This window comes from Pundamilia nyererei, unplaced genomic scaffold, assembly GCF_000239375.1.
Source record: "Pundamilia nyererei isolate P.nyererei 1_Seehausen unplaced genomic scaffold, PunNye1.0 scaffold00025, whole genome shotgun sequence".
In the NCBI taxonomy this organism is placed as follows: domain Eukaryota; kingdom Metazoa; phylum Chordata; class Actinopteri; order Cichliformes; family Cichlidae; genus Pundamilia; species Pundamilia nyererei.
Window position 1 is genome coordinate 4,863,630 of NW_005187426.1, and position 25,189 is coordinate 4,888,818.

General features: G+C 37.9%; 1 protein-coding gene, 2 long non-coding RNA genes and 2 pseudogenes across 4 annotated transcripts; 2 read left to right on the forward strand and 3 right to left on the reverse strand.

The window, feature by feature from the left end:
* Positions 1 to 2,435: 2,435 nt before the first annotated feature.
* On the reverse strand, positions 2,436 to 3,997 carry LOC102215616 (uncharacterized). Its single transcript, XR_311586.2, has 3 exons — positions 3,490 to 3,997; positions 3,171 to 3,344; positions 2,436 to 3,054 (listed from the first exon to the last, which is right to left on the reverse strand). It is a non-coding gene; the product is annotated as an uncharacterized LOC102215616 (long non-coding RNA).
* A 329-nt stretch (positions 3,998 to 4,326) lies between these two features.
* LOC102215804 (uncharacterized) lies at positions 4,327 to 5,243 on the reverse strand. Its single transcript, XR_311587.2, has 4 exons — positions 5,184 to 5,243; positions 5,010 to 5,058; positions 4,845 to 4,925; positions 4,327 to 4,519 (listed from the first exon to the last, which is right to left on the reverse strand). It is a non-coding gene; the product is annotated as an uncharacterized LOC102215804 (long non-coding RNA).
* Positions 5,244 to 10,417: 5,174 nt separating this feature from the next.
* LOC102216001 (UDP-glucuronosyltransferase 2A1 pseudogene) lies at positions 10,418 to 13,260 on the reverse strand (annotated as a pseudogene).
* A 1,223-nt stretch (positions 13,261 to 14,483) lies between these two features.
* On the forward strand, positions 14,484 to 22,059 carry chrna5 (cholinergic receptor, nicotinic, alpha 5). Of its 2 annotated transcripts, XM_005727679.1 has the most exons (8): positions 14,484 to 14,628; positions 14,964 to 15,098; positions 17,516 to 17,667; positions 17,875 to 17,919; positions 19,897 to 20,006; positions 20,232 to 20,409; positions 20,496 to 21,191; positions 21,355 to 22,059. In XM_005727679.1, exons 2-8 carry the CDS (start codon positions 15,014 to 15,016, stop codon positions 21,511 to 21,513), a joined length of 1,425 nt encoding a protein of 474 aa, XP_005727736.1. In that variant the 5' UTR covers positions 14,484 to 14,628; positions 14,964 to 15,013; the 3' UTR covers positions 21,514 to 22,059. The 2 variants fall into 2 exon arrangements, with proteins under 2 accessions (XP_005727736.1, XP_005727737.1); XM_005727680.1 differs by lacking the exon at positions 17,875 to 17,919.
* Positions 22,060 to 23,176: 1,117 nt separating this feature from the next.
* Positions 23,177 to 24,549, forward strand: LOC102198958 (UDP-glucuronosyltransferase 2A1 pseudogene; annotated as a pseudogene).
* Positions 24,550 to 25,189: the final 640 nt, after the last annotated feature.

Consider the following 25,189-nt stretch of genomic DNA (forward strand, 5'->3'; position numbering starts at 1 on the left):
AAACGTCTACAAATTCCCTACAGTGGCAGGAATTTAATCGGAAATGTCTTATTAGGTTTCTTATCACTCCTCACATTAGGAGTAAGCAGTAGTGATGGGATTTCCGGCTCTTTTTAGAGATCCGGCTCTTTCGGCTCGGCTCACTAAAAAGAGCCGGCTCTTTCGGCTCCGAACCGGCTCTTCAGGTTGTTTTGTTGCTTTAATTAATTTATCATTAACAATAATATAAAATCATGCAGAAAAGGAATTACTAATGTAAAAAAAGTAGTTTTATTTATATATGTTTATATATAGCCCCTAGAGACAAAGCACATACAAACTCTAAAGCATATACAAACTCCAAAAAGCACGTACAAACTCCAAAACACATTTCTAGGGTTAACTGAACTTCCAAAGCAGAGCTACCCAGATCACTTAAATTGCACAATTGAAAGCATGTGTGTATTGTTTGTGTATTTATAGACAAGCACTCATATTTATTCAAATAATAAAAAAAAAAAAAGTTCATTTACCTGTTACTACCACACACCAAATCCGGTTGTTGATACTTCCTGGCTTGAGTAGCCACTAGGTAATAAAAGCTCAACACTGCGCCCTAGCATCCTGGAGCACTTCTGTTGTCTTTTGTATGTGCTTCTGAGTTTTTACGTGTTTTGGAGTTTGTACATGCTTCTGAGTTTTTACGTGTTTTGGAGTTTGTACATGCTTTGTCTCTAAGGGCCACTATAAATATACTTTATTTATTCACTCCACATAAAATGTAATAAATAAATCATATAATACAAAAAACAACTATTTACATTTTAAACTTTTAACTATTTAAATTTTCAGCTTTTTCCTTTTAAACAAATTTAACGTGAAACAACACAAAACACTGCAAACCACAACACAATTAAATATAAATTAAAATATTAAAACAAAAAGAAGATGCACATTCTCTGTCATATGGGCTTGCATGATATGTGAATCCTTTATCATCTGCAACTGAAAATAATGGTTTTTACTATACCTTTCTAATGCGACGTTGTTGTCCCTTGCTCTTTTTCTCTCTGGCTCTGTTCCTGTGCTACTGCGAGTGTAACTAACGCCCCTCCCCCCTCTGCCCAGCGCAAAGTACAGGCCGCCTGTGCGGAGTTTAGTGGAAAAAAGGGCGAGAGAGAGGGTGAGAGAAAGAAAAGGAGCCGGCTCGCGTCATTCACTTCAAAGACTCGGCTCTAAGAGCCATTTCGTTCGCGAACGACCCATCACTAGTGTTTTGAGATACTTCCCATTGCATTGAACAAGCACAAACTAGCATTTGAGTAACATGAAATATTTTTTACACAGTATTTAGTAGGGGTGCAACGATACTCATATCGATATTGAACCGTTCGATACAGTGCTTTCGGTTCAGTACGCATGTATCGAACAATACAAAATTTTAAATTTATTTTATCAACTTTTCTTCTGACGATGCTGTCTGTGTTGAGAGCTCAGTGGATCTGCGTTCGACTACTCCGCCTAGGCTGCACTGTCGAGCGCAGATCCACTGAGCGCAGCGCAAGCTAGCAAGACAGAAGCTAAGCTCATTGCAACATGGCAAATTGAACCTCCCCCACCCTCATTCAGATCTGGCCTTTGGAACTATTTTGGTCTTCATGTGAAGTATGACCCTGAAGGTAAGCGCGTCATGGACAAAAGTAAAACAGTATGTCGGATGTGCCACGCAATGCTCAATTACATGGGTGGGAACTAGTGCGTTAGCGCAGTTAGCTCGTTAACGTGTTGACACCGTCCAGCCCCACGCACGGGGCGATCCGCCGATAGCTCGTCATTTCAGATTAACGCTGACAGCACTAGTGGGAACACAACGAATATGATTGCACATCATCCTAGTGCAAAGACAAGTGGAAGCAGACAAAAACAACAAGCACGCATGCTACAAACTTTACCCGAATCATCTAGACAGCCGTTAGCACATGATTCTCCTTATGGGGACCTGATATGTTTAATATGCTGCTGAGAATATAGTCCAGAAGAAGCGTATAGTATAGCTTTTATTTTGGAAAGAGCCATTTCTCTGTAATAAACTCTTTTCCAAAGAATTGTGGAATTCCAACAGCAATTCCACAATTCACCGTGAACAGTCCAAGTTCAAGTCATGTTTAAAATTTCACATCTTATGTTTACTTTTGTTACATATGTAGTAAAGATGGCAGGATACATTAGACAGCAGTGACTTTTATTGAATAGGATTATTATCCTTCAAATGAGAATGTCCGCATTATTTACAATCGTTGCTGCATATGACCCACAGTGCAGTGATGTGATGAGAAAGGTGTATAGACATATCAGGTACTCACACTAGTGAAGGAATGGTACAAAGTAAATAGGAACTGAGCCAAATCGCTGCAGTGCTTCCTCTGATTACATTTTAAATTGCAGACATAAATTTCATCTATTTTGGCTCTCGGAGGAGGTGGATGCATCTTTCCCCCTCTCCCTCCCTTGGCTTCCCTGCTGCTTCTATGTGTTTGTCTAGTCTTGTCTAACTCTAACCCTCAAAGAGTTTCTCAGTCTTGTCCTCTAAAGCCTAAAGAAATATGGATTTGATCCAATTGTCCTGCAGAGACGTTTGCTGCCGGATACTCGATGGTCGGTTGCATCGTCTAACGACACTCGATGGAGGACATTGAACGACATCTATCTATGTATTAGGAACCACGATAACAGAGTTCGGGCTGATTGGAGCTGGCTTGGACCTGGCTTATCGAAGAACAAGAAGCTGCTACAGCTGTTCAAAATCCCATAAGGCTGGCCGACTTGATAGACGATTGGCAGGGCTGTGAGTACTCAGACTGTGTTTTGAACGCAGTATGGATAAGATCTCGGAGAAGCTCATGGCTCTGCAATATGGATAACATCTTGGAGAAGAACAATGGGAACTGAGATAATTGGTGACCAGTGATGGACATTATACCAACTGCAAAAATTGGATGCAGTTGTTCGCACTAAACCCAAACATTCACCATCTTCACTCATGCGGCTATCCCACTGGCGCCAGCTGAATCAAACCTGTATAAAACATTTCAAATTACTTGTGATTATTATGCTATTCCAAAGTATTTAAAAAGAAGTATAAGAGGCAAAAGTGTAGCCTTTAGCTTTAATAAAAATTGACTTCAGTTTACCTTTAGGTCCTCATCAGCTTTTGAGTTTCTGGCATTGCCATCAACATCAACATTGGCTTTCTGCATCTATAACTTCGAACAGCACTTCGAACCATGTCACTGAGGTCTTTTAAGGACGTTGCAGTAGTGAAGACTCCAACAGTGTGAATTGCAAGATGGTAGTTCTTTGGTGCACTGCAGTTTAAGAAGAAATTATCTTTAAGTGTTTCCAAAACAGTAATAAACAGTTTTCCCAAATTGAAAAATGAAATGCCATGTCACATGTCACAATAAAAAACAAACAAACAAGTGAATACTGTATTAAAACGGCTACACTTACTACTTTTTACAGATCTCCTTGGCATTCTTCATAACATAACTAAGGCATCTGTGAAGAATTGGAACCTCGAAGTCTTCCTTGTTTCCTTTCCCCGAAGTGATGTTATAATTATGATTTATTGTGTCAGACAGATTTTTTTTTGCAAAAGCTAAACAGATAGCTTGCATTAGGACCATAGATCCATCACACGTAAGCATTACAGCTGAACGCAAGGCTTTGCGCCCAAAGGTCAGTCAGTCAGAAATGCTTCCAGAAAATATGTGACCGAGGCAGTGGTATGGTCACATGTTAAATATGTAGCCACTGGTAGGGGAGAGCATGTTTTCCATGGATTCCTTACTACAAGTTCGTAAATACAGAAAGGAGGCAAACACTTTCTTTTTTTCATGATACTTCCTGTAGCATCCAAATAAACTATGTCCTCCCGACAGCGGCTCTAGAAAATTTCAATGCTCTTGGAAGACCATAAAAAAAACGCCTTTTGGATGTAACATCACTTTCTGCAATACATCCTCTGGGTTTTTCTTCTTGTTTGCCACCATTAACTGGAGACTCATAATCTCATTATGATGAAGACGACTTTTCTTTCGGATTTCCAATGCTATGTTTCTCAACACTTGAGGAGTTGGAACATCATCTCTACACCCCGATTGCACAACATCATCATCCATTTTGCTCATTTTTTCCAGATACATTGACTTTCGCCTTTAGATCGTCTTCTTTATCTACAGTGACATTGACAGTGACTGGACAATCCTCGAAACTGCAGTAACCCAGACACCAGAAGAAAGGGCCCTTTCTTACTGAGTCCAAAGCCTTGACTCTGTGCCCTTTGAAAGCAAAGGAACAATATGGAAACACTGTCCGTAGTCTGTCTGAAATCAGATTTGTCCACTGTAGTCCCTTGTATCTTCTTTGGGATCTCTTATTTTTTAGATTAGCCCATTCTTTCCTTTTCAAGAAAAAAGAAAGTTGGTTCAAGTGGAACCCTGATTCTTATGAATCCATCATCAGATGAGTTGCTGTTAGGCTACAAAAGAGAAAAAATTCATTTAGTGAGAAAAAGTTTTGTTCTATGTTACATAACTACTGTAATATCTGTAAATATACTTGAAATACTCGTGTATTTTAAGTATATTAACAGCCAGTGTTTTTAATTTTGGAATATATAGCAAAAATTCATGTCGAGAAGTGTCATTAAATAGAAATTGCATTCTATGTTACAACATTTGATAAAATTCTTTATTTAATTGTATATTGTTTTTACAAATATTTTTATGTAATATAACATGGTCATTTAAACGATGATACTAGCACCAATCATAACTTATTTGAAAGCATTTTTAATGACTGACCTGCTCAGGAGACAGCTGTCCATCCTCCTGCAAGGAGATGTCCGGTGTCAGGAAAGCGGTAGCTGATAGTTTTTCTGGTTGCTATTACATGAGTTGAGGGGTGTAACTTTAGTGTAATTACATGTAAATGTTAAAGAGAAATTATGCTAGTACAGACAGACTGACCTGCTCAGGTGATGTCCGATGTCAGAGAAGTGGCAGCTGATAGTTCTTCCTGTTGAAAATGACATTACCCGTAACAATATTCAGTTTAGGGATAATTTCAACAGTAATACATTGACTAAAATGTGGTATATCAACATATTTAATAGCAAACACATAGAATTTTATTTATGGAACCTGCTCTGGTGGCTTTTGTCCGTTATCTGAATCCCCTTTGACTGGTATAGACAAGTTCTGTAGAGAACAGCATACATTTTTAATAAATTTCATTTTAACGACATAATTTAATACAATATATTTAAAAAAAAATTTTCAGTGAAAAGAACTAACCTGACGAAATGCAAATTTAAATTTGCAGTTATTATCAAAGGAACACACATAATTGGTTGATAAGAAAGATTAAGACTTAGACAAGAGACGTTCAAAAGAGAGGAAAATACAGAGGGGATGAGGGACGGTGTGACAAGACAGTAAATTCCATTGGATTACCTACTGAAAAAAAAAACAGAAAAGAAAACAAGCAAAAATATAACACAGTAGGAAGACCACAGCCACAACCTAGATAAGTATAAGTAACAGTAAATAATAAATATTGGTGTCAGCACGGGCCCTGCTGAGAAACCTTATCATCTACATGTATTTAAAATTGAGATGTGGGCACCGGCAACTTAGGAGAGGTTGAATACACAGACCATCCCTTGGACGCCATTCAGCATGCCCAGCACAAGTGATGTTGATGTACAGGTTGTGGAATAAAATTGAGGTACAGGTGGTCAGAAGGGGACACAGGAGGAATGCCTCACCCCCACCTCAGTGAAACAACTGTACCCCAAAGCCCTGCATCTGTGGCGATGTGATGGAGTGGGAATGAGGAGGAGAGGGAAGTAAAGGCAAAGTACTCTCTCGTGGGGTCAGGTCCCCCACTGACCCCAGTAGGCACCACAGGAAGCCACAAAGGCCCATCTGGATAGGGGCCTACATTAGCACCACCACCAAGCCCCACAGAGCCTGGGGTAGTGGGCGCACATCCTAACCTACCACAGAGGAAAATACATCCACCCAAACATTCAATAATCTCTCTGACTACATACAGTAAGACAAAAGACACCACGGTTGAGTTTATTCTACACCTTTGTACTAATTTTAAAGTTAACTATTGTCTTTTTTTTGTGTGTGTTTTAAATGTGGTGAATACTTGACAAACAAAGTAAAAAGAAAAAAAAACAAAAAAGAAAATTATAAATTAAAGGGCCTTGGAGATGTCATTCAAACTAATACCATTGCACATCACAACATATATGTGGATAACAGAAAGAAAAAAAAACAGTTCAGAATAATTCTAATGCGAAATTAAATCCATTTTAGACCATTTTGAAATCGTTAAAAGAGTAGGTCGTATATGGGCAATTTAAAAAGGCCTTTATTTTGGAAAGCAAAATCAGAATGACTTGAAATTGACATGGTAACAACGCACGGTTGGATTCTGTTGATCTAAAGTGAAATTATCCTGTGGAAACAGCAATTTTCATTTTTGTGGGGTTGTATACTGTCAATACAGAGTGAAATTATCCTGTGGAAACAAGAATTTTTCTTTTTAGAGCATTTTGAAATCGTTACAAAAGTAAGTCAAATATTGGCAATTTGATAAGGCTTTTATTTTGGAAGGCAAAATCAGAATGATATTATATAGATATGGTATCACTGTGGGGTTGGACAATTTTGATCGAAAGTGTAATTGCCCTGTGAAAACAGGAATCTTCCTTTTTAGAGCATTTCGAAATCGTAAGAGCAAGTCAAATGTGGTCAATTTGAAAGTGCTATTACTTTGAAAGGCAAAATCAGCCTGACTCAAAATTTATATGGTATAACCGTGGGGTTGTATACTGTTGATCTAAAGTGGAATTATCCTGTGGAAACAGAAATCTTTCTTTTTAGAGCATTTTCAAATCGTTAAAAGAGTAAAAGAGTAAAAAAAATAAAAAAAAAGAGTAGGTCGTAAATGGGCAATTTAAAAAGGCCTTTATTTTGGAAGGCAAAATCAGACTGACTTGATTTTGATATGGTATCACTGTGGGGTTGTATACTGTTGATCTAAAGTTGAATTATCTTGTGGAAACAGGAATTTTCCTTTTCAGAGCATTCTGAAATCACTGAAAGGTAGGTCTTAAATGGGCAATTTCAACAGGCCATTCATTTGAAACACAAAACCAGACTGACTTGATATTGACATGGTATCATTGTGGGGTGGATACTCTTGATCTAGAGTGAAATTATGCAATGGAAACAAGAATTTGTCCTTTTAGAGAAATCAGAAGTCATTGAAAGATTATTTCCCGTATGGACAATTTGAAAGGGCTATTATTGTGAAAGGCAAAATCAGAATGACTTGAGATCAACATGGTATCACTGTGGGATGGAATACTGTCAATATAGACAGTAATTATTCTGTGGAAACAGCAATTTTCCATTTTAGAGCTTTCTGAATTCATGGAAAATGCACACTGATATATGGTCAATTTGAAAGGGCCATTATTTTGAAAGGCAAAACAAGAATGATTAATATTGACATGATATCACTATGGGGTTGTATACTGTCAATATAGACTGCAACTAGTCTGTGGAAACGTGAGTTTTCCATTTTGAATTAATTAAAAGAGTAGTTCAAAAATAAACATTCAGAGGGCTTTTACTTTGAAATCCAAAAGGAGATGGCTTTAATTGAGCTTTTATTTTGAAATCAGGTTTTCACATCTTTTGCCATAATACTCAGAATACACAGGGAATGTAAAACAAAGTGGAGGCTAGCTTGACTGCAATGCTGGAATTGGAGGCTGGCTTGACACCAGTAAAACCAAGGTGTATGTAGTCTGTACGGGAGGACCTAAACCTCAACGCAAGACGTAGTAAAAACCAATATTTCTGAGGTACTCGAACGCAACGGCAACGGGTAATTTATTCGTGATACTGATGTTTCTTATTGACTGACGAGTTCGAGGTGCATGCTAAGCATTTACATCTGCTTATGTGAAAACTTTCTCTACGAGTATTTATCTCTTTAGCCTTTATTTAATACATTCCCAAACTTATTCAAGTTAAAAACAGTACAGGACAGCATCAAAACAGGTTTTCTGTCCTGTTGTGATGCCATGATGTTGCTGCTTCAGCAGCATGGTTTGTCATCAGTAGACTAATTAGTTGTACCTGTCTATTTCCTGCAGCAGCTTATATTTAGTTTGAACATAGCTATAGACTGATATGGATCACTTTATAACTTATATTCATTGTAATATTTAAATCTTGAGAGAGGAGGATAGAGGGGGAGAGAAAGGGAGAAAGCAGGATGAAGACAGCAAAGAGAGAGAAGAAAAAGAAACAAGAGTGGACATGTAGTCAAATTCATCAAAAAATTATAAAACTGTAGCTTCTGTTTTACCCACATTCATTGATGTAATTTCACGTAACTTGTGCTATACTGTTATCAGTTATAAAACCCCAGGCCAGCTCTTATAATAATTATTATAAGATTATATTTTTGTTATTTTCCAGCAACTGCAATTCAAGTTGACTGAGGAGGATGGAGACAGAGAAAGAGGACTGAGGGTTGTACAAGAACAGGAATAACAAGTGAGCAAATAGTGAAGCTGGCTGAAAAAAAACCCCTGTATTTTTCACAAAGTAATTTTCCGTGTATTTCATGATTGCTTTGTGTGCTTTCCAGTAGCACACTTAAAAGATTTTAGTCAACATTCTAAACAGGAAATATTGATATGATTGGTAGCATTTTACAGTATTCATACTGTGGTGGTCGTAAGTGTGAGTAATTCCTCAGATAAGAATTAGGTGGATTTCAGCTTCTCAATTCCAATTAAAGTAAAAAACAGAAAAATCACAGTAGAGGAACAAAGTTCTATGCCAGCTGTTTTATTGAACAGTGAAGCTCAGCAAAACAGAAGGAAAAGCAAAGCTCCCCTAGGGTGTTTGCCGTAAGCGCATGGAGGTTAGGACCAACCCCAACGAGGTCTTGCCCATGTCCTTTTTTTGAAGAAACCAATTGTCCCACCTCCCTGCTGCTGAGAAACTTTCCAACACGCCCAAAAACAGCAGGTGCAGGTGCAAGTACGGGCCAGAGTCCGGCCAGGATGCTGGTTGAGGGCCCTGCCCAAAGGGACACCCTTAGATTAACCCTTTGCTTTGCCTTCTGACAATAGGTCACAACATGGTCAACGTTCACACATTAGTACAGCAAATAGCATAGTTTTTTGTGATAATTTTATGATATACATCTGAATAATACTTGACCTAACTACATCAAATATATGGGTTAAATGTTTTACATAATAATAAAGACTCCAGTGTATGTTTATAGTGTGTGTGTATATATGATCACATAATCCATACAGTGATTTCATTATGTCTTACCATGTTACTATTTTCTAAGGGACATATTTCTGAATGTGCTGCATGAAAAACATTTATTGTGTGTGTGTGAGGGCAAAACACTTCGTGATAAGACTCTATGTGAAAGTTACAGAATAAACAGTGGCTTGCAAAAGTATTGCAAAAGTATTGTTGAGTGCAGATGGATATATAGTGTATATAGTTATATAGGTATACATATCATACAACAATCCACCACACTAACTTCTTTCACAACTGAGCCTTTGCCTTGGGTTTGATGACTAAAGGCTCCACACTAAAACTGATGGAATAGATTGGAATCTCTGATTATTCACTCAGAATTATTCTTAGAAACTACAATAGGCCATCCAACTAATTAGGTTGCTTTGGAAGGTAACATTATTATGGTTATACAATTTTAAATATGACTTTTCAATTTTCAATCAGCATATTCCCTTAATATCAATTACAAGGCATGTATGACATTATGATTGTGAGCTGAGCCCCCCTAAAAGCTTGAACCTAGAATCACACCTGTCACTGGATAAAATGAAAATAGCTGATATCAAGTCCATTATAGTAGCTGATGACCCAGGAAATATCTCATTGTGAAATCTCATGCAGAGTACACACTTTACACTATTTAAACTGCTTTACTCTGCCTAGAGTTGCTGGCATATGTGGAATTCAATTTACACTCCACCTCCTTCTCAGCTCCACCTTTTGCGTTATATATTATATGGAAAAAAATACCAGGCTGCTTACATATTATATTTACATGAGCTTCTCAGCCATGAAACCAGTTCCAGCTTACAGTTTTGTGCTCATACTAATGTCAGAGGAGGTTTGGAAGCCTGCAGTTACTTAGTCAGCAGAGTGTTGTTGACTTTTATGCACCATCCGCATCAGCAGTCAGTGATCCCACTAACATGCAGGCACATGCAAAGCTGAGGGCACTGGCTTCCATTTAGTAAGTATTTATTACCAAAAAAGTAAATTTTGTGGTTGGAAAGTAATTTCAAGTGTTTTATTTGTGCTCATTATTATGAAATCACAATATGCATTCAGAAATATTTTATGAAAATATAATTCTGAATAAAATCTCAATAAAATACAATAGAAATACAATGGGGTTTTTGTCAAAGTGCTGCATTACTGAAATCCTCCATCACTCACGTTTCACTTTACGTTTACACATCCCAGTGTATATACACCTAATAAGGTAGAAAGTGGTTAAAAGCACAAGCAGCATAGCTACAGCCAGGAACAAAACTACATCTACAGAGTGGTAGGAGTACCAGGGCATTCTGTAGGACTGTGCTTTCAGGTGAGCTGCACCTTTGTGCCTCATGACAAACTCTATCCAGAAGAGGGCATTATCCAGTGGCTTTACTGGCTTATCTCTGTGTAGCCTGGAAAGTCTCTGCATGTTCGTCCTGTAAGAGGGATCATTCAGGACTTCCTCTATGGCCTTCAGGAAGTTGTAGTCTTTGTCCACTGTAGCTAATGTAAGTATCTTAGCTCCTCCTCTGTCTTTCAGACGTAGCAGGTTGTCATACTGATCAAAAAACACAGGTATTCCCACAACTGGGACTCCATGATAAATAGCTTCTTGGACTCCATTTGTTCCTCCATGTGCCACAAACAGTTTTGATTTTGGATGTCCTAAAAGGTCATTCTGTGGCATCCAGTCCACCAGTAAAGTGTTATTGCCCAGACTGGCTGGTCTGTCACCTTTATACTTCCAGATCACTTTCTGTGGTAGTTTAGAAAAAGCTGCAGCGATCTCATTTGCCATGTCAGAAGGAAGTTCAGTCACAAAAGTCCCCAAAGACATGAGGATGAAGCCATGGTCCCCAGAACTCTGCACAAAGTCTTCCAAGTGCTGAGGCAGAGGTTTAGCAGGTTTGCACTGGAACCCTCCAATATAAACAACATTAGGCATTGTGGGCCGTGGGTACTCAAACACAAAGTCCACTCTCATCAACCAAATGTCTGCAGCAATCATTAACTCATTAAAATCATAACCAGGCCCAAGATATTTGTCAGTTATTTTCTGGTATACTAGTTTAGCCACCAGGCTGTTCTGTGTTTGTGTTATGATGTGTAAAACCATGTTTGTAACTCTCTGAGAAAAGGTCATCTTGTCAGTATACCCAGTTCCAGTCACAGGAATGTAAGATAATGGTGACGGAGCTATGGAAAAATGAGCATCTGCAGTTATTACCCAGCGAACATTATAAACCAAAGGAAGGTTGAGATATTTCGCCAGAATGACTCCACCACCCCAGCAGGGGTCAGCGAGTATCACGTCAAACTTGCTTTCATTTAAGTTTCTCATCAACAGTTTGTCATCTACTATTGCTGTTACAAGTTCACCTATAGTTCTGTGAATGTCAACAAATTTGCTGAACAGCCCTACACCCATGTGGATAAAACCTGACAAGGAAAGAGCACCTTGTTCAGATTCTATGAGCTTAGCCACCATTTTTGACATAATCTCCTGAGTCACAGGGTTTTCCACCGGAACTGTTAAAATATTATAACTAGAGGAAATATCCTTGATGTACCAGCTTTTACTGGAACACAGAATTGTTATGCTGTGTCCTCTAGAGTGCAAAGCCTTTAGTAGAATATCCATATTTACCCAGTGGCTGCCTTCTGAAGGAAACACTAAGATGTTACCTCCTTCACAGGCTCTGGGAATAGAAATGAGCAGCAGCAAAGCAGTGCAGCAATAGATCACCTTCATCTGAAATGAAGAAAAAAAATGAATTTACTGACATGAAAAAGATGTTCACGGTAGAAACAGACTATGAAAATTTCAAACTACATTTTTTTACTTTGTCAATGAAAAGTTTGAGAGTGATGCAATCACAAGCCATCCATATATGCTCTTGCACTTTCATGATTTATTAAGCAACTTTCTGTTTCATCACTGACATTTTTGAATTTGTAATAATATTTATAATAACATATTTGAAGTTGGTACACGTTTTGTCATTGGTGCAGATAATTTATTAGCTTGAGGTAGGTTGCACGTTTTAAAAAAGAAGGCGTGTAACTGCATAATTGGGAGGTTTTTTATTTTATTTTATTTTTTATTTAATTAATAAAAAGATACCGACACCGCGCTGCTGAAAGCGGATGACGTAAGAGTCTACCGAATGTTGATTGGTTGACAAAATAGAGAAGCAGAGCCACTGAATGTAGAGAACGGAGCTACGACGGAGTTCACCGGGAACGGAAGAAGCACGAAACAAACAATAAAGATTAAAAACTGCAGTATCGAAAGTACAGACGGTGGCTGCAATCGACACTTTTCATTGTTTTCAACGTTCTGCTTCGGCTCTTTGTATGCTATAACTCTGCTCTTCTCCGTGTCTGACTGATGGATCAACAATAGCATAAGCATGCGTAGCCCACACACCAGTTGTACCACACTGCTTCCAAGGACAATAAACCCTCTCTGCAGCTAAACAGGAAGCCCCAACAACCCGGGGACTAGAGCAGAGACCCTCGGTGGTTTTCAACACCGTTTTTTGGGCGGGGGTTCCACAAAAACCCACAAAGCTTAAGAGTAGGCCACTAACTCCAGTCGCAATTTGAGCAGAGCTTTTACGTGGAGTAGCAAGGTTAAGTTAATTTCCCGTATACACAGTCACATTAACACAGAGCGTTTCTACTTACTGCTGGACGTTTGGTTTCTCCACACAAGAAATGTAAAGAGCCTGTTTTCCAGAGCGCCAATGAACGAAATCTGTTCAATTAATGTTGCTATGCAGGATAGAGAAGAACTGAATCACAATCCAGGATGCACGTTGAAGCCTGGAAGGCAGGAAGTAATAACTATCTGTGTTCAAAGGTGACGGGGATACTTGGAAAGCAAAGGTGTGTTTATGTACTCTGGATCAAAGTTAGTGCGTCATTTATGAATTAACTGAAATTGTACACGTTTTCATTTTCACTGAATAAGGAATTAAATTCCAGTGTTTTGTCAGCACAGTCTGTAGGCGTTAACCATTATAAAGATTATTTTTGTTATGCATTGAAAGGTTTATATTGAAGCTGCATTTCTTAATGGATAAGTCATTCTGTATTCATTTTGTAATTTTGTTTGAATGATTCTTAATTCTTAGCTTTATATTTGTTTCTGTGTAATGTCATGTAAATGTTATGCGACCCTAATGAGGTTTGATCGTTTCTAAATTTGCAACCATTCTAAATTTATTGGTTTATAATATATGAGAGTTTCATATGTCGATATATAGCCTATGTAGATGCATGTCGGTGCATCTATGGTGGTTTATTGCACATACTAAAACTTTGGCTGTGAAATAACTGCAAGAGATGAATGTCTTCTGTTCATCTGCAAATCCTGAAATGTTTTTTCCAGGATTTGATTTTTTTTTGTAAAGATTTGCATGTAACAGATAATTCTGATATTTTTCAGAAAGGCCTCCCATTACCGTTTCACAGATGCTATGAAAAGTATAATAGGTTATATTTAACAGGTTTTAATACTAAATAACAAGACTGCTTTTACACACATAAGCCCTGCATACTCACACAAAATTGTGTTTTGTTATGTATTTAGTATTTTATAAAACAAAAGATATGACAGTAAAATGTAAATATGCTGCACTACTTTGGAAAATGGTTTTCCAACAGAATTTGGTTGATATTTATCTTCCCCTTGCATGTTAACATTTCTGCATCCCACAATATGCTGTCACCATGGAAGCAAACATATTGACACAGAATTGTGGGGGGGGACAAGTATCACAAAATACATCATCATGTGTGGCAGTGGGCACCAGGTAATGATCTGGAAACTGCTGGTTAGATGCAAAGCAGAGTGGCAGTGGCAGAGCTTACCATTAGCTGCTGTGGAGAGGCAATGAGGTGGCTGCATGGAGGGTGCAATTATTCTTGCCTGTTATTAGTGACCACGAGAATGTTAGAGAAACGGGAAGGATGGAAAACGGTGATGGTGCTGGGGGCTGGGGGCGGACTCTCCTAAGGAACAGGAGGAGGAGGGGATGAGCATGCGTTGCCTGTTCACAATTGGAGGCAGCAGGGAGTGAAGCAGCATCTGTGTAAGGCGAGAGAAAGAACCTGCATGTAATGGAGGAGCAGTACAGCAGCACTGCCGCTGTTGTTTGGACACTAACTACCTTCACATCCACTGTTAATCACTCTTAATGGGACAACCTCAGAGCAGGTATGGATACAGCAGCTGCATGCTCACATATTAAAATGTAATTTTTATCTTGGAGAGGGTCATCTTAGCAAGGTGAAGGTAGAACATATTCTTGACTTATGCAGATGTTGTTCTGGATGTTATAAGTGTGGTTGCAGTTTATTATTTAGTGTAGATGATGCTTATTTGTTTTTCACAGCCTTTCCCCTGAAATCCCTAAATAAGATTTTATTCGGCTTTAATAAAGACGAATAACTTGGGATTTGAGCGTTTACCCAAGGCAAGATTTATTTACTCTGATGTATAAAGAAGCCACGGTTTTTAATAACTATTGTTTTGAATATTTTATTTTCCAGCTCTGGGATGCCCAAGGTACCAGCTGTGTGGATCGAGTGCCACCTCTGATATGATGTGGAGAGCAGGAGGGGCAGCCACCTCTCTCACACTGCTGCTGCCATTGGTGTGCTGGTGCTACCTGTGCCACTCACTACGTGAGTGTTTTATGACCTGGGGATGCCTGATGACAGAGTAGCAGAGTTTTCTACAGAATATTGAAAAAAAATTGCAAGAGTTCAGCTACAAGGAGTGACTCGTATCAGCATGTTAATATAAAATTTTATAATTTGTGCATTTGCTGTGAGTTTAGAAAAACAAGTTAGCTATCCTCTTACTGATCAAATATGTAAAAAATTCTAAAGCTAGTAACTAAAAGACTGTGTTCAATTTTAAATAGACTTCCTCTGAAAAAACAGAGTGCTTACTTTTTACTATGACACACGATTTTCGCCTAATACATCAATAATTAACACTCTGTTTTCATTCGTTATCACTGACTGAAAACAGAGGGTCTGTGTGGATAAGTGGATGGAAAAGATAACCTTTGGTTATGACAAGAGAATAACTGAAGTCACTCTTGGAGAATTAACTTAGTAGAGGTTATTGGTGGACAGGTGAGGAACAGTAGAAAGTGAGAAAGGACAGGAATAATAATATAAACTATACCAACGGGAGGGAAGAAAGATCTGCTGCCATCATTAAAGTATATACAAATATACTTTATTTGTCCATTATTTTGTGATCTCTTGTTATTAATGTTTTACATATTTGCCTGACTGTGGCAGCATGTGATCTTTAGAGAATTTATCACTGGAATCCTCAGCAACTCACATTATATATTCCATGTTTATTGCATTACATGCTTAGTGTTTTGAGATGCTTCCTATTGCACTGAACAAGCAGAAGCTAGCATTCATTTGAGTAAATGATTTAACATGAAATATTTTTTACGCAGTATTTATGTGTAAATATCATTTGCTGATAGAATTCAACATTTGCTGACACTGATAATGAATGAGCTCCAGGTTTTTCTCATATACTAAACACCAACTTTTTACTACATCATTTATGACTGAGCACATTCCCAGGTTACCAATAAATCATCAGTGATGAATGTAGAATCCAGAAGATTCTCCTGCTTGTTTTTCACCCAAGCAGGATGCTGGTGACAGTGCAGAAGAAGCTCTGAGAGATGATGAATTTGCTGATCACACAGTCATTGATTGAGGCTGTTTGAAGCCTTGTCTTTATTGATCCACGCAGCCTGAGAGTGACACCACATATTTGTGGTCAGTCTTGAGGTAGATTTGGAGCCACATTCACTATCCATAAATTGAGTTTATTACCATGGAGGTGAAGAATCAGTAGCTTCTGGTTTGTACTGGTATTCTGATACAGCAAAGCGATGCAGCAGTTGTAAAACAGTTGAACCCTTAATGTGGTGGAATTGGTTTAATGCCATGACCACAATCTATGCCACCTACTCTATAAGTGCTTTGATTATAAAGAAATTTAGTTTATATAGTGAACAAACTAGGATTAGATGAATTAAAATGGTTGTTAAACACTGAGTGTATGTTAGCACCCTGTAGTTGTTTGTGTTTTAACAAGTCAGCTGAAGAAAAACTTCATGCCTAAAGATATTCTTGCCTACAACTTTTTTCCTAAAATTTGGCATCAACAGCAATTCCACAATTCACCGTGAACAGTCCAAGTTCAAGTCATGTTTAAAATTTCACATCTTATGTTTACTTTTGTTACATATGCAGTAAAGATGGCAGGATACATTAGAAAGCAGTGACTTTTATAGAATAGGATTATCCTTCAAATGAGAATGTCCGCATTATTTACAATCGTTGCTGCATATGACTCACAGTGCAGTGATGTGATGAGAAAGGTGTATAGACATATCAGGTACTCACACTAGTGAAGGAATGGTACAAAGTAAATAGGAACTGAGCCAAATCGCTGCAGTGCTTCCTCTGATTACATTTTAAATTGCAGACATACATTTCATCAGTACACGTGCATGAAGCACAGTCTAACTGCAGTGTTTTATTTGGATATCGTTCTGAGGCTATACTCTGCAAATATTAACTGATGGCATCTTACAGACTGGGAACCTAAAAGAAAAAAAAGCTATTGCTTAAATTTGTCTCTAGCTAACCCATCATCACCCAGAACATCCCAGCTAAACACTAAAAATGTATTTTGATCACTCCATTAGCAAAGGCTAAGTAGAAAATATTCGCTACCATGCTTGGCACTCATTGTAAAGGCTTCATACATTCTCTTTTGTTGTAGTAATCTTAATTATATATTCAGTATGAGTTTGGTTCCTAACTTTGGTTTGCAGAGGTCATAGCCAGAAGCGCTACACATAAAACTAATATAAATTCAGAAAGGTAAATGCAGTGCTGTTTGAAAACATACAGGGAATGGTTTAACTTTTTTTAACATGCCTGTTAATAAGTAATGCTATATTTTCTGAATTACCTTAAAATAAACCAGTATAGATAGATAGACAGATAGATATAGATATTTTAAAAATCATGTCTTTTCCATCTCTTAGGTATTCCAAAACTCTCCTCCTACGCAAAAGCAGAAGACAAACTATTCAAATATCTCTTTAAAAACTACCAGAAATGGGTTCGTCCAGTGGAATACCTAAACCAGACAATCCGTGTGAGGTTTGGACTAGCTATTTCACAGCTTGTTGATGTGGTGAGTATAAATCAGCACTGATTATTACTGTGATAATGTTTATCTATTTGTTACCAAGAAATCATATAAAGGACATAAAATAGTTTGTTCAAAGATTAAATGCCATTTAAATCACTGCTCTGTTCTCTGCTCTCTAAAAATATAATGTATCACTTAATATAAAATGTGAATGTTTTTTGTACAAAATGTGTTGTTTTACAATTCTAGGATGAGAAAAATCAGTTAATGACAACTAATGTTTGGATGAAACAGGCAAGTACCTCTATATCTGTACTTACAAAATGATGTAACATCATGTTGCGCCATTAATATTTCTATAGCACCTTTCTAATCTAAACTTACAAGAAATATTAAAAAATACATAAAGCCCTTGAATAAAAAGACGCCATATAATAATAGGAGGATGCTTATTCCACAGTCTTTGGGCCAAAACAGTAAAGGTACTCACCGGCTTTGTGTTAAGGCTTGAATGTGGAAGCTGTGACAGCAATTGATTCTCTTATCTGAGAGATCTGCTTGCTTAATGAAGAGTTAAGTATTTTGAGATATAAAGTGGAGCTCTATCATGTAGTGATTTAAAAGTAATCAATACAGTCTTAAATTGGATTCTGCAGGAATTGTGAAGCCAGTGTAGCTCTGCAAGAGCTGAAGTAAAATGTTTCTTGCATTGAGTGTTTGTGAGTAGCGTTGCTGCCGTGTTTCGTACTAAATGTAGATGGAAAACTGCTGCATTGTTAAATGAGTAGCAGCATTCAATTATATTATTATATTCTGTCTGACCTTGGCAATATTTATAATCTGTAGAGATTAAGATTGAAGGGTTAATAGTCTCAGGATTTTGTTGTCCAACAGCAGGAAATTACACTATTAGGAATATAGTCAGGAGGAATGGGTGGTGGTTAGTGGTTAAGTTGTGATATTACTCTGGCCTAAATTTTAGTGGTCTTGTATTGAAGTTTGTTTGCCAGTGACAGGTGGGTCACACATGGGCCTTAACACTTTGTATTAACTGGATAGAAGTAGCAGTCTTCACTCTGGGAATGGCTGCTTTGGCTTTTTAGGATGTTTTATAACAGAAGAGCATAGACTGGACAGGAAAGCTGGGATAGAGAGCCAGGAAAGTTATGTGGGAAATGCCCCACAGGAGATTTGAATCTAGACTACTGCAATAGCCTTGAGGCATATGAGTCACACTCTCAATCCAGCAAGCTATACTAACACCTTATAAATCTGATTTCGTAAGGGGAGGCTGAATACACGCCTGCTTCTGTGTAAATAATCATTCTGTACAATACGATAATTTTTAATTCAACACTGTTTATAACTTGCATAGTTCACATTTCTGTATAGCTGTATATCTCATATTTCTCTATAGTTTTTTTATTTCATAGTTTTTCATATTTATATCCTGTTCATACATAGTTCGTACTCACTACAGCCTGTACATACTTATAGTTATAGCATATTCATAACATACCTTCATACCGTGTACATTATAACATACCATAATAGACCCATTTCTGTAATATATTTACATATCTATATTGATAGTCATGGCTAAAGCACTTCTAGATGGATGCAAACTGCATTTCATTGCCTTGTACCTGTGACATGTGCAATGAAAATAAAGTTGAATTAAGTTCTATTCTATTTTTATCATAGTCTGGTACATTGCCAGATAAAACTGACATAGCTGTTCATTGTATGGAGCCATGTTCCCAGTGTATTCATGGTTCCTTGTTTTATCTCTTAACTGGTTAAATAATAATTGGCAATGACTTATGGCTTGGATCGTATTTCTACCACCAAACTATCTTCTCAGAACCTCTTACCAGCCAAATACCAATTACCTAAAGACAGGATTTGTTGTGCTGTCATCTCCCTCCATTATGATAGCTTGAGGGAAACCAGATGTTTGTAACCGTCCTTTTTTCTTCTATCCAGTCATCTTGTTACAGTCCTTATCACTTTCCATTTTCTTTGCCACCACTACCAAATTTCTCTAGTCTAAAGAATAAGTTGTTGTCACTTCTAACTAGCGGTTCCTCCTTGTTCCCAGTCTCTGCGCTAAGTCAACCAGCTACTAGCTCAGGTGCCATGAAATTATTACAAAAACTGACTTTCAAGAAAGGATAGGAATTTTCAAATAAGTTAAATATGTATTTTAGCAACCCATTGATAGATTAGTTGTGGTTTTAATTGTTAAATGGACTCTTTTCCCTCACGTAGGAATGGACTGACATGAAACTCAGATGGAATCCTGATGAATACCTTGGCATCACATCGATCCGTGTCCCCTCAGACAGGCTATGGCTGCCGGATGTTGTACTGTATGATAAGTATGTCACTGTACTGTATATAAATAGGTTATTAAAAGATATAATGAAAAGCTTTTTCTTTTTTTCTTACATTTTCCTAATTTTCCAAATGATTTTCATAGTATATAAAGCAAAGAAAAAAAGTGGGGAGATTAAAATGAAGTAAAGGAAGTTGTTGTTCTGGATGTTGTAGGACTACTCTTAAAGAAGCTGTTAGCTAAAATGTGGGCATATTTTTCTTAATAGTTCTGATGGACGCTTTGAGGGAACTATCACCAAGGCCGTTGTGAAGTACAATGGTACAATATTGTGGACACCACCAGCCAACTACAAGTCAGCCTGCACCATTGATGTCACCTTCTTTCCTTTTGACCTCCAGAACTGCTCAATGAAGTTTGGCTCCTGGACCTATGATGGCTCCCAGGTGAATTTCTATTATATAACAGCATCTGCAGTACATTAATATTGTAATAAACACTGATTAATTAGATTCCCTTTTTGATTTAACAGGTGGACATAATTCTGGAGGACTTCCACGTAGACAAGCAGGACTATTTTGACAATGGTGAATGGGAGATAGTAAAAGCCACAGGCAGCCGTGGTCTGAGGACTGATGGCAGTTCTTCCTATCCCACCATTACCTACTTCTTCATTATCCGCAGGTTGCCTCTTTTCTACACCCTCTTTCTCATCATTCCCTGCATTGGCTTGTCCTTTCTTACCATTCTTGTTTTCTATCTGCCTTCAAATGGTGGTGAGAAGATCTCTCTCTGCACCTCAGTGTTGGTGTCGCTTACCGTCTTCCTCCTGGTCATTGAGGAGATCATCCCCTCCTCTTCAAAAGCAATCCCACTCATTGGGGAGTACCTGGTCTTTACCATGATCTTTGTCACACTTTCCATCATTATTACTGTCTTTGCCATCAACATCCACCACCGCTCTTCTTCTACACATCACAGTATGGCACCCTGGGTGAGGAAAATTTTCCTGCATCGACTTCCTAAATTGTTATGCATGCGCAGCCATGTGGATCGTTATGCCACAGCTGGAGTAGCCAGGGCTAGAGAAGCGGTGGGACTGGAAGGGATAAAGAGCTCGACACCTGAGCTCACTCAGCTCCTCTACACTCGACACAACCTAGAAGCTGCTTTGGAGTCTATTCGCTACATTACCATGCATGTGGTTAAAGAAAATCAGGTCAGAGAGGTGAGTTTTGAGGGTTTTTTCATTTGTAAAACAAAATCGCAAATTACAACAAAGACTGTAAACTTGGAAAAATTACGGATTCATTACCCTGAGTTAGCTTATATATGTGTCTGCCCATAACCATTAAGAATATAGAGACTGCCATGTGCTTCTTCTGTTACAGGTTGTTCAAGACTGGAAGTTTGTAGCCCAGGTTCTGGATCGAATGTTTTTGTGGGCCTTCCTCTTGGTGTCAGTCCTTGGTTCTGCTCTCCTCTTCATCCCAGTTATTTACAAATGGGCCAGTATCATTGTCCCTAGCCATGCTGGAAGTATCCTCTAATAACCACAGTTAGACTAACCAAAAATTGAAGCAAAGCACATAAACAGCTACTTCTAGTCATATTTGAGATATGATTATAGTCCTGCTCGGGGTTATTCTGTTTGCTATAGGTGTGCCAGAGCTGCACAGCTACAGCTTTGGGTGCCTTGTTTGCAGAGTGGAGAGAAACAGGCTTTGTCTCAAATCCATAACATGTACTGTTCCTATGTAGGCTTTCAGTATATAGTTGATTGATACTGGAATAATGAACAAACATGTACTCAGAGTAGACATATATACTGAATACTACCAATTTGTAAATGTGTCTATGATAAACAATATTTTTCAACAAAGCACAACTGAAACATAAAAACCCTTAAAAATCTTTAGGGAAAGGGTATAATATGAGACTTAGTGTGTAGCAGAGTACATAATCACTATAGGATGAACTTGATTTTAATCTAAATTCTGCATTTGAGATTAAATATTTCTTAGAAAAGATCATCTGCATTTCTGTCCACATTTCACATATAAATAAATAACAGTACAATATGATACATGTATTTGGCCTTGTCTGTTTACTGGCATCATTGAGTGGATTTATTGTTGGTTCTGGAAAAAGCACAATCCAATATGGCAAGAACAAATCCCAGAGATTCCCATAAATCCCTTCATGAGGACATGAGGAAAAGCATACCCCATGAAGGCACTAGGACACGTTTTAAGCTTTATGTACTAGTTTTTGATGATCTTTTGAACTGTAGAACATAATCATGATTCTCACTTTTACACAGTATGCCCTATCAGCAATGTCAGATTCATTAGTAGTTTAAAAATAGACTATTCTTGCAGGTAAACACAAAATCTGACAAGGTGCACAATTGTGAAAGAGAACAGCTCGTCTTGGTAAATAAAAGATCAGCATTTCTCCACAATTTCCTTGAATTCCTTTGCCTTTTAGAAGGCTACAGTTATATGACCACAATAGATACAATTATTATTATGCTGACTGCATGTGGGTCAGTTAAGTTCTTATATGGAAACATTTAAATAGTTTCTTTATTCATTCTCCCTCGCCCTCTTTGAGAAAGAGCAGACTTTCTTGCCAGGACTTGAATTTCACAGCACTTCCTTTCACCTTGAGGACATTTACTGCATACTTTGTTGAGACTGTAAGACAATCCATGGTCGCAGTACAAAAGACGCTTCAGGGACGGGATGTTTTTATTTCACTGAAATTTATTACAGAATTAAAAGCTATTTGTCTTGCCAGATTGTTTTGTTGTATGACTGATTTTTCATACCTCAGATAATTCTTTCTAAGTGGAAAAAATGGTGGGGAGGTTTACTTCACTTCTGGAAACGTTTGAAAAACCAGGAAGACTGCTTTTGTCTCCGGCCTTTAGTTGAGCCTGCACTGCCCCCACATGGCCTTATTTTCACATTACAGCTATGTGAGCGTATTGATGAGTGACATTTGATTTTCCACTACACCACTAAAATACAGAGACTATAAGTTGAAATAATAAACATAGTTGGAGGGGGGTAAAGGATGTTAGGAATAAGGACAGCTAAAAATGCAGGTGAAAAAGGATTAATTAGCACAAACCTCGGTTTTTAGCTTTTTGAGTTTGCAGGTTGAAACGTTTAATGATATGATGGAATCATATGCAAAATGGCTATCATGCTTGAAGATGAGAATTTGATGAGTAATTTAAAGGTGCACAAATATGACCTAGTCCTCACTGACCCAGCATGGGGTGCAGGCATATTAATCGCCTGAAATTACCTCTGATCTATAATGTACAATTCGCAACTAGTGGGGAGGGACACATGGCCATTGCACCTTCACCATTATCGTATATCCCAATAACTGGTTCTGGGCTGACAGACAGCATGACTTTCATACAGACAGTCAAAAATCTAATTTGCTATGTCATCTGGTAAGCACAGGACATATTTTTAATCCATCCTCAGTATCAAGCTGTTTTCAATAAATTCTTTGGCTCAGATGTTACATATTGTGGCTTATTACAAGGAGCAGACCTGTGGCTCATGAGAGTGGACTTTGTGTTTGAGTTCTCTCGACCGACCATGCCTAATGTTATCTATATAGGAGGATTTCAGTGTAAACCTTCAGAACCACTTCCTGAACACTTGGAGGACTTTGTGCAGAGTTCTGGAGAGCATGGCTTCATCCTCATGTCTCTGGGGACTTTTGTGACTGAACTTCCTGCTGATATAACAAATGAGATCGCTGCAGCTTTTGCTAAACTGCCACAGAAAGTCATCTGGAAGTATAAAGGTGACAGGCCAGTTGGTCTGGGTAATAACACTTTATTTGTTGATTGGATGCCACAGAATGACCTTTTAGGACACCCTAAAATAAAATTATTTGTGTCACATGGAAGAACAAACGGAGTCCAGGAAGCTATTTATCGTGGAGTTCCCATTGTGGGCCTACCTGTGTTTTTTGACCAGTATGATAACCTGCTTCGCTTGAAAGAAAAAGGAGCAGCTAAAATTCTTACATTAGCCATTGTGGATAAAGATGATAATTTTCTGAAGGCCTTACATGAAGTCATGAATGATCCCTCGTACAGGGCGAACATGCAGAGACTTTCCAGGCTACACAGAGATAAACCAGTAATGTCACTGGATAACGCTCTCTTCTTGATAGAGTTTGTCATGAGGCACAAAGGAGCAGCTCACCTGAAAGCAGAGTCCTACAGAATACCCTGGTATTCCTACCACTCTGTAGATGTAGTACTATCTTTTTTAGCTGCTGGTGCATTAATTACTTTTTTTTTTAAATCTCTTGTGTTCTTTAGGCTGGTATGTCTTGAAAAATGCCTGAAAATTAAAACTAATAGGTTGAATAAGAAATGATAAGACATGGTTTGTGTTATTTTGCAGATTTCAGTGTAGTTTTCCCCAGTTATGCTACAAATCAAAGCTACTGTCAAATGTGAAAGTTCATTCAACTGAATAAAAATTACAACCATAAAACCCTGATCCCTGTGTCCACAGTCTGTATGTCCCCATGGTGAACAGTAGAATGTGCTTTTTCTATCTTAATTATTTAAATATGCAGGATAATGTGATAGCCTTCCCAAACCCCAACCTCAAATTTATTAAACATGTACTGTGTGGATTAGAAACAATTTATTGAATACAAATACATCTAATTACCACAATAAAAACATAATAATTGTAAATTTGAAAGCTATACACAGTGAGTATTTTTTATTGTATTATATACATATTATATACATTTTTATGATGGATTGATGGAAATAAGGGGTCACAAAAATGTGAACACATCTCTTGGAAAAATATAAAACACTAATGTCTGCATGCTCTAGAGTGAAAGCAAAATGCAGACTATTTTATAAAGCATGGTAAGTACATCCATGCCTTTGATCAAAATGTTTTATGAAGAAACAAGAAACAGCAAGTTGGGGCAAGTCTTTCTTCCGCTGTGTTGCTGATAAACATCTGTGAATGCCGATGCTTCGCAGCCACTACACTTTCAGAAAACATTGCCACTCATTCTGAACATGATCATTGCCTGCAGTCATTAATTAGCTGAAACATAGAATAAAGAGGAACTGGGGGTGGGGACGCTGTTGTCTTTCTTTTTACGTTTCATTGATGAACTATAAAGGCATTCTGGCCTTGAATCTGCAGGCACATC

What these genes read in the sequence shown, in the direction of transcription:
- chrna5 (XM_005727679.1), top strand. Translation starts at nt 15,014, where the DNA reads ATGATGTGGAGAGCAGGAGGGGCAGCCACCTCTCTCACACTGCTGCTG. An exon ending in GATGTTGTACTGTATGATAA is followed by an intron (nt 20,007 to 20,231) that starts GTATGTCACTGT and finishes TTTTCTTAATAG; the next exon opens with TTCTGATGGACGCTTTGAGG. An exon ending in GGACCTATGATGGCTCCCAG is followed by an intron (nt 20,410 to 20,495) that starts GTGAATTTCTAT and finishes TTGATTTAACAG; the next exon opens with GTGGACATAATTCTGGAGGA.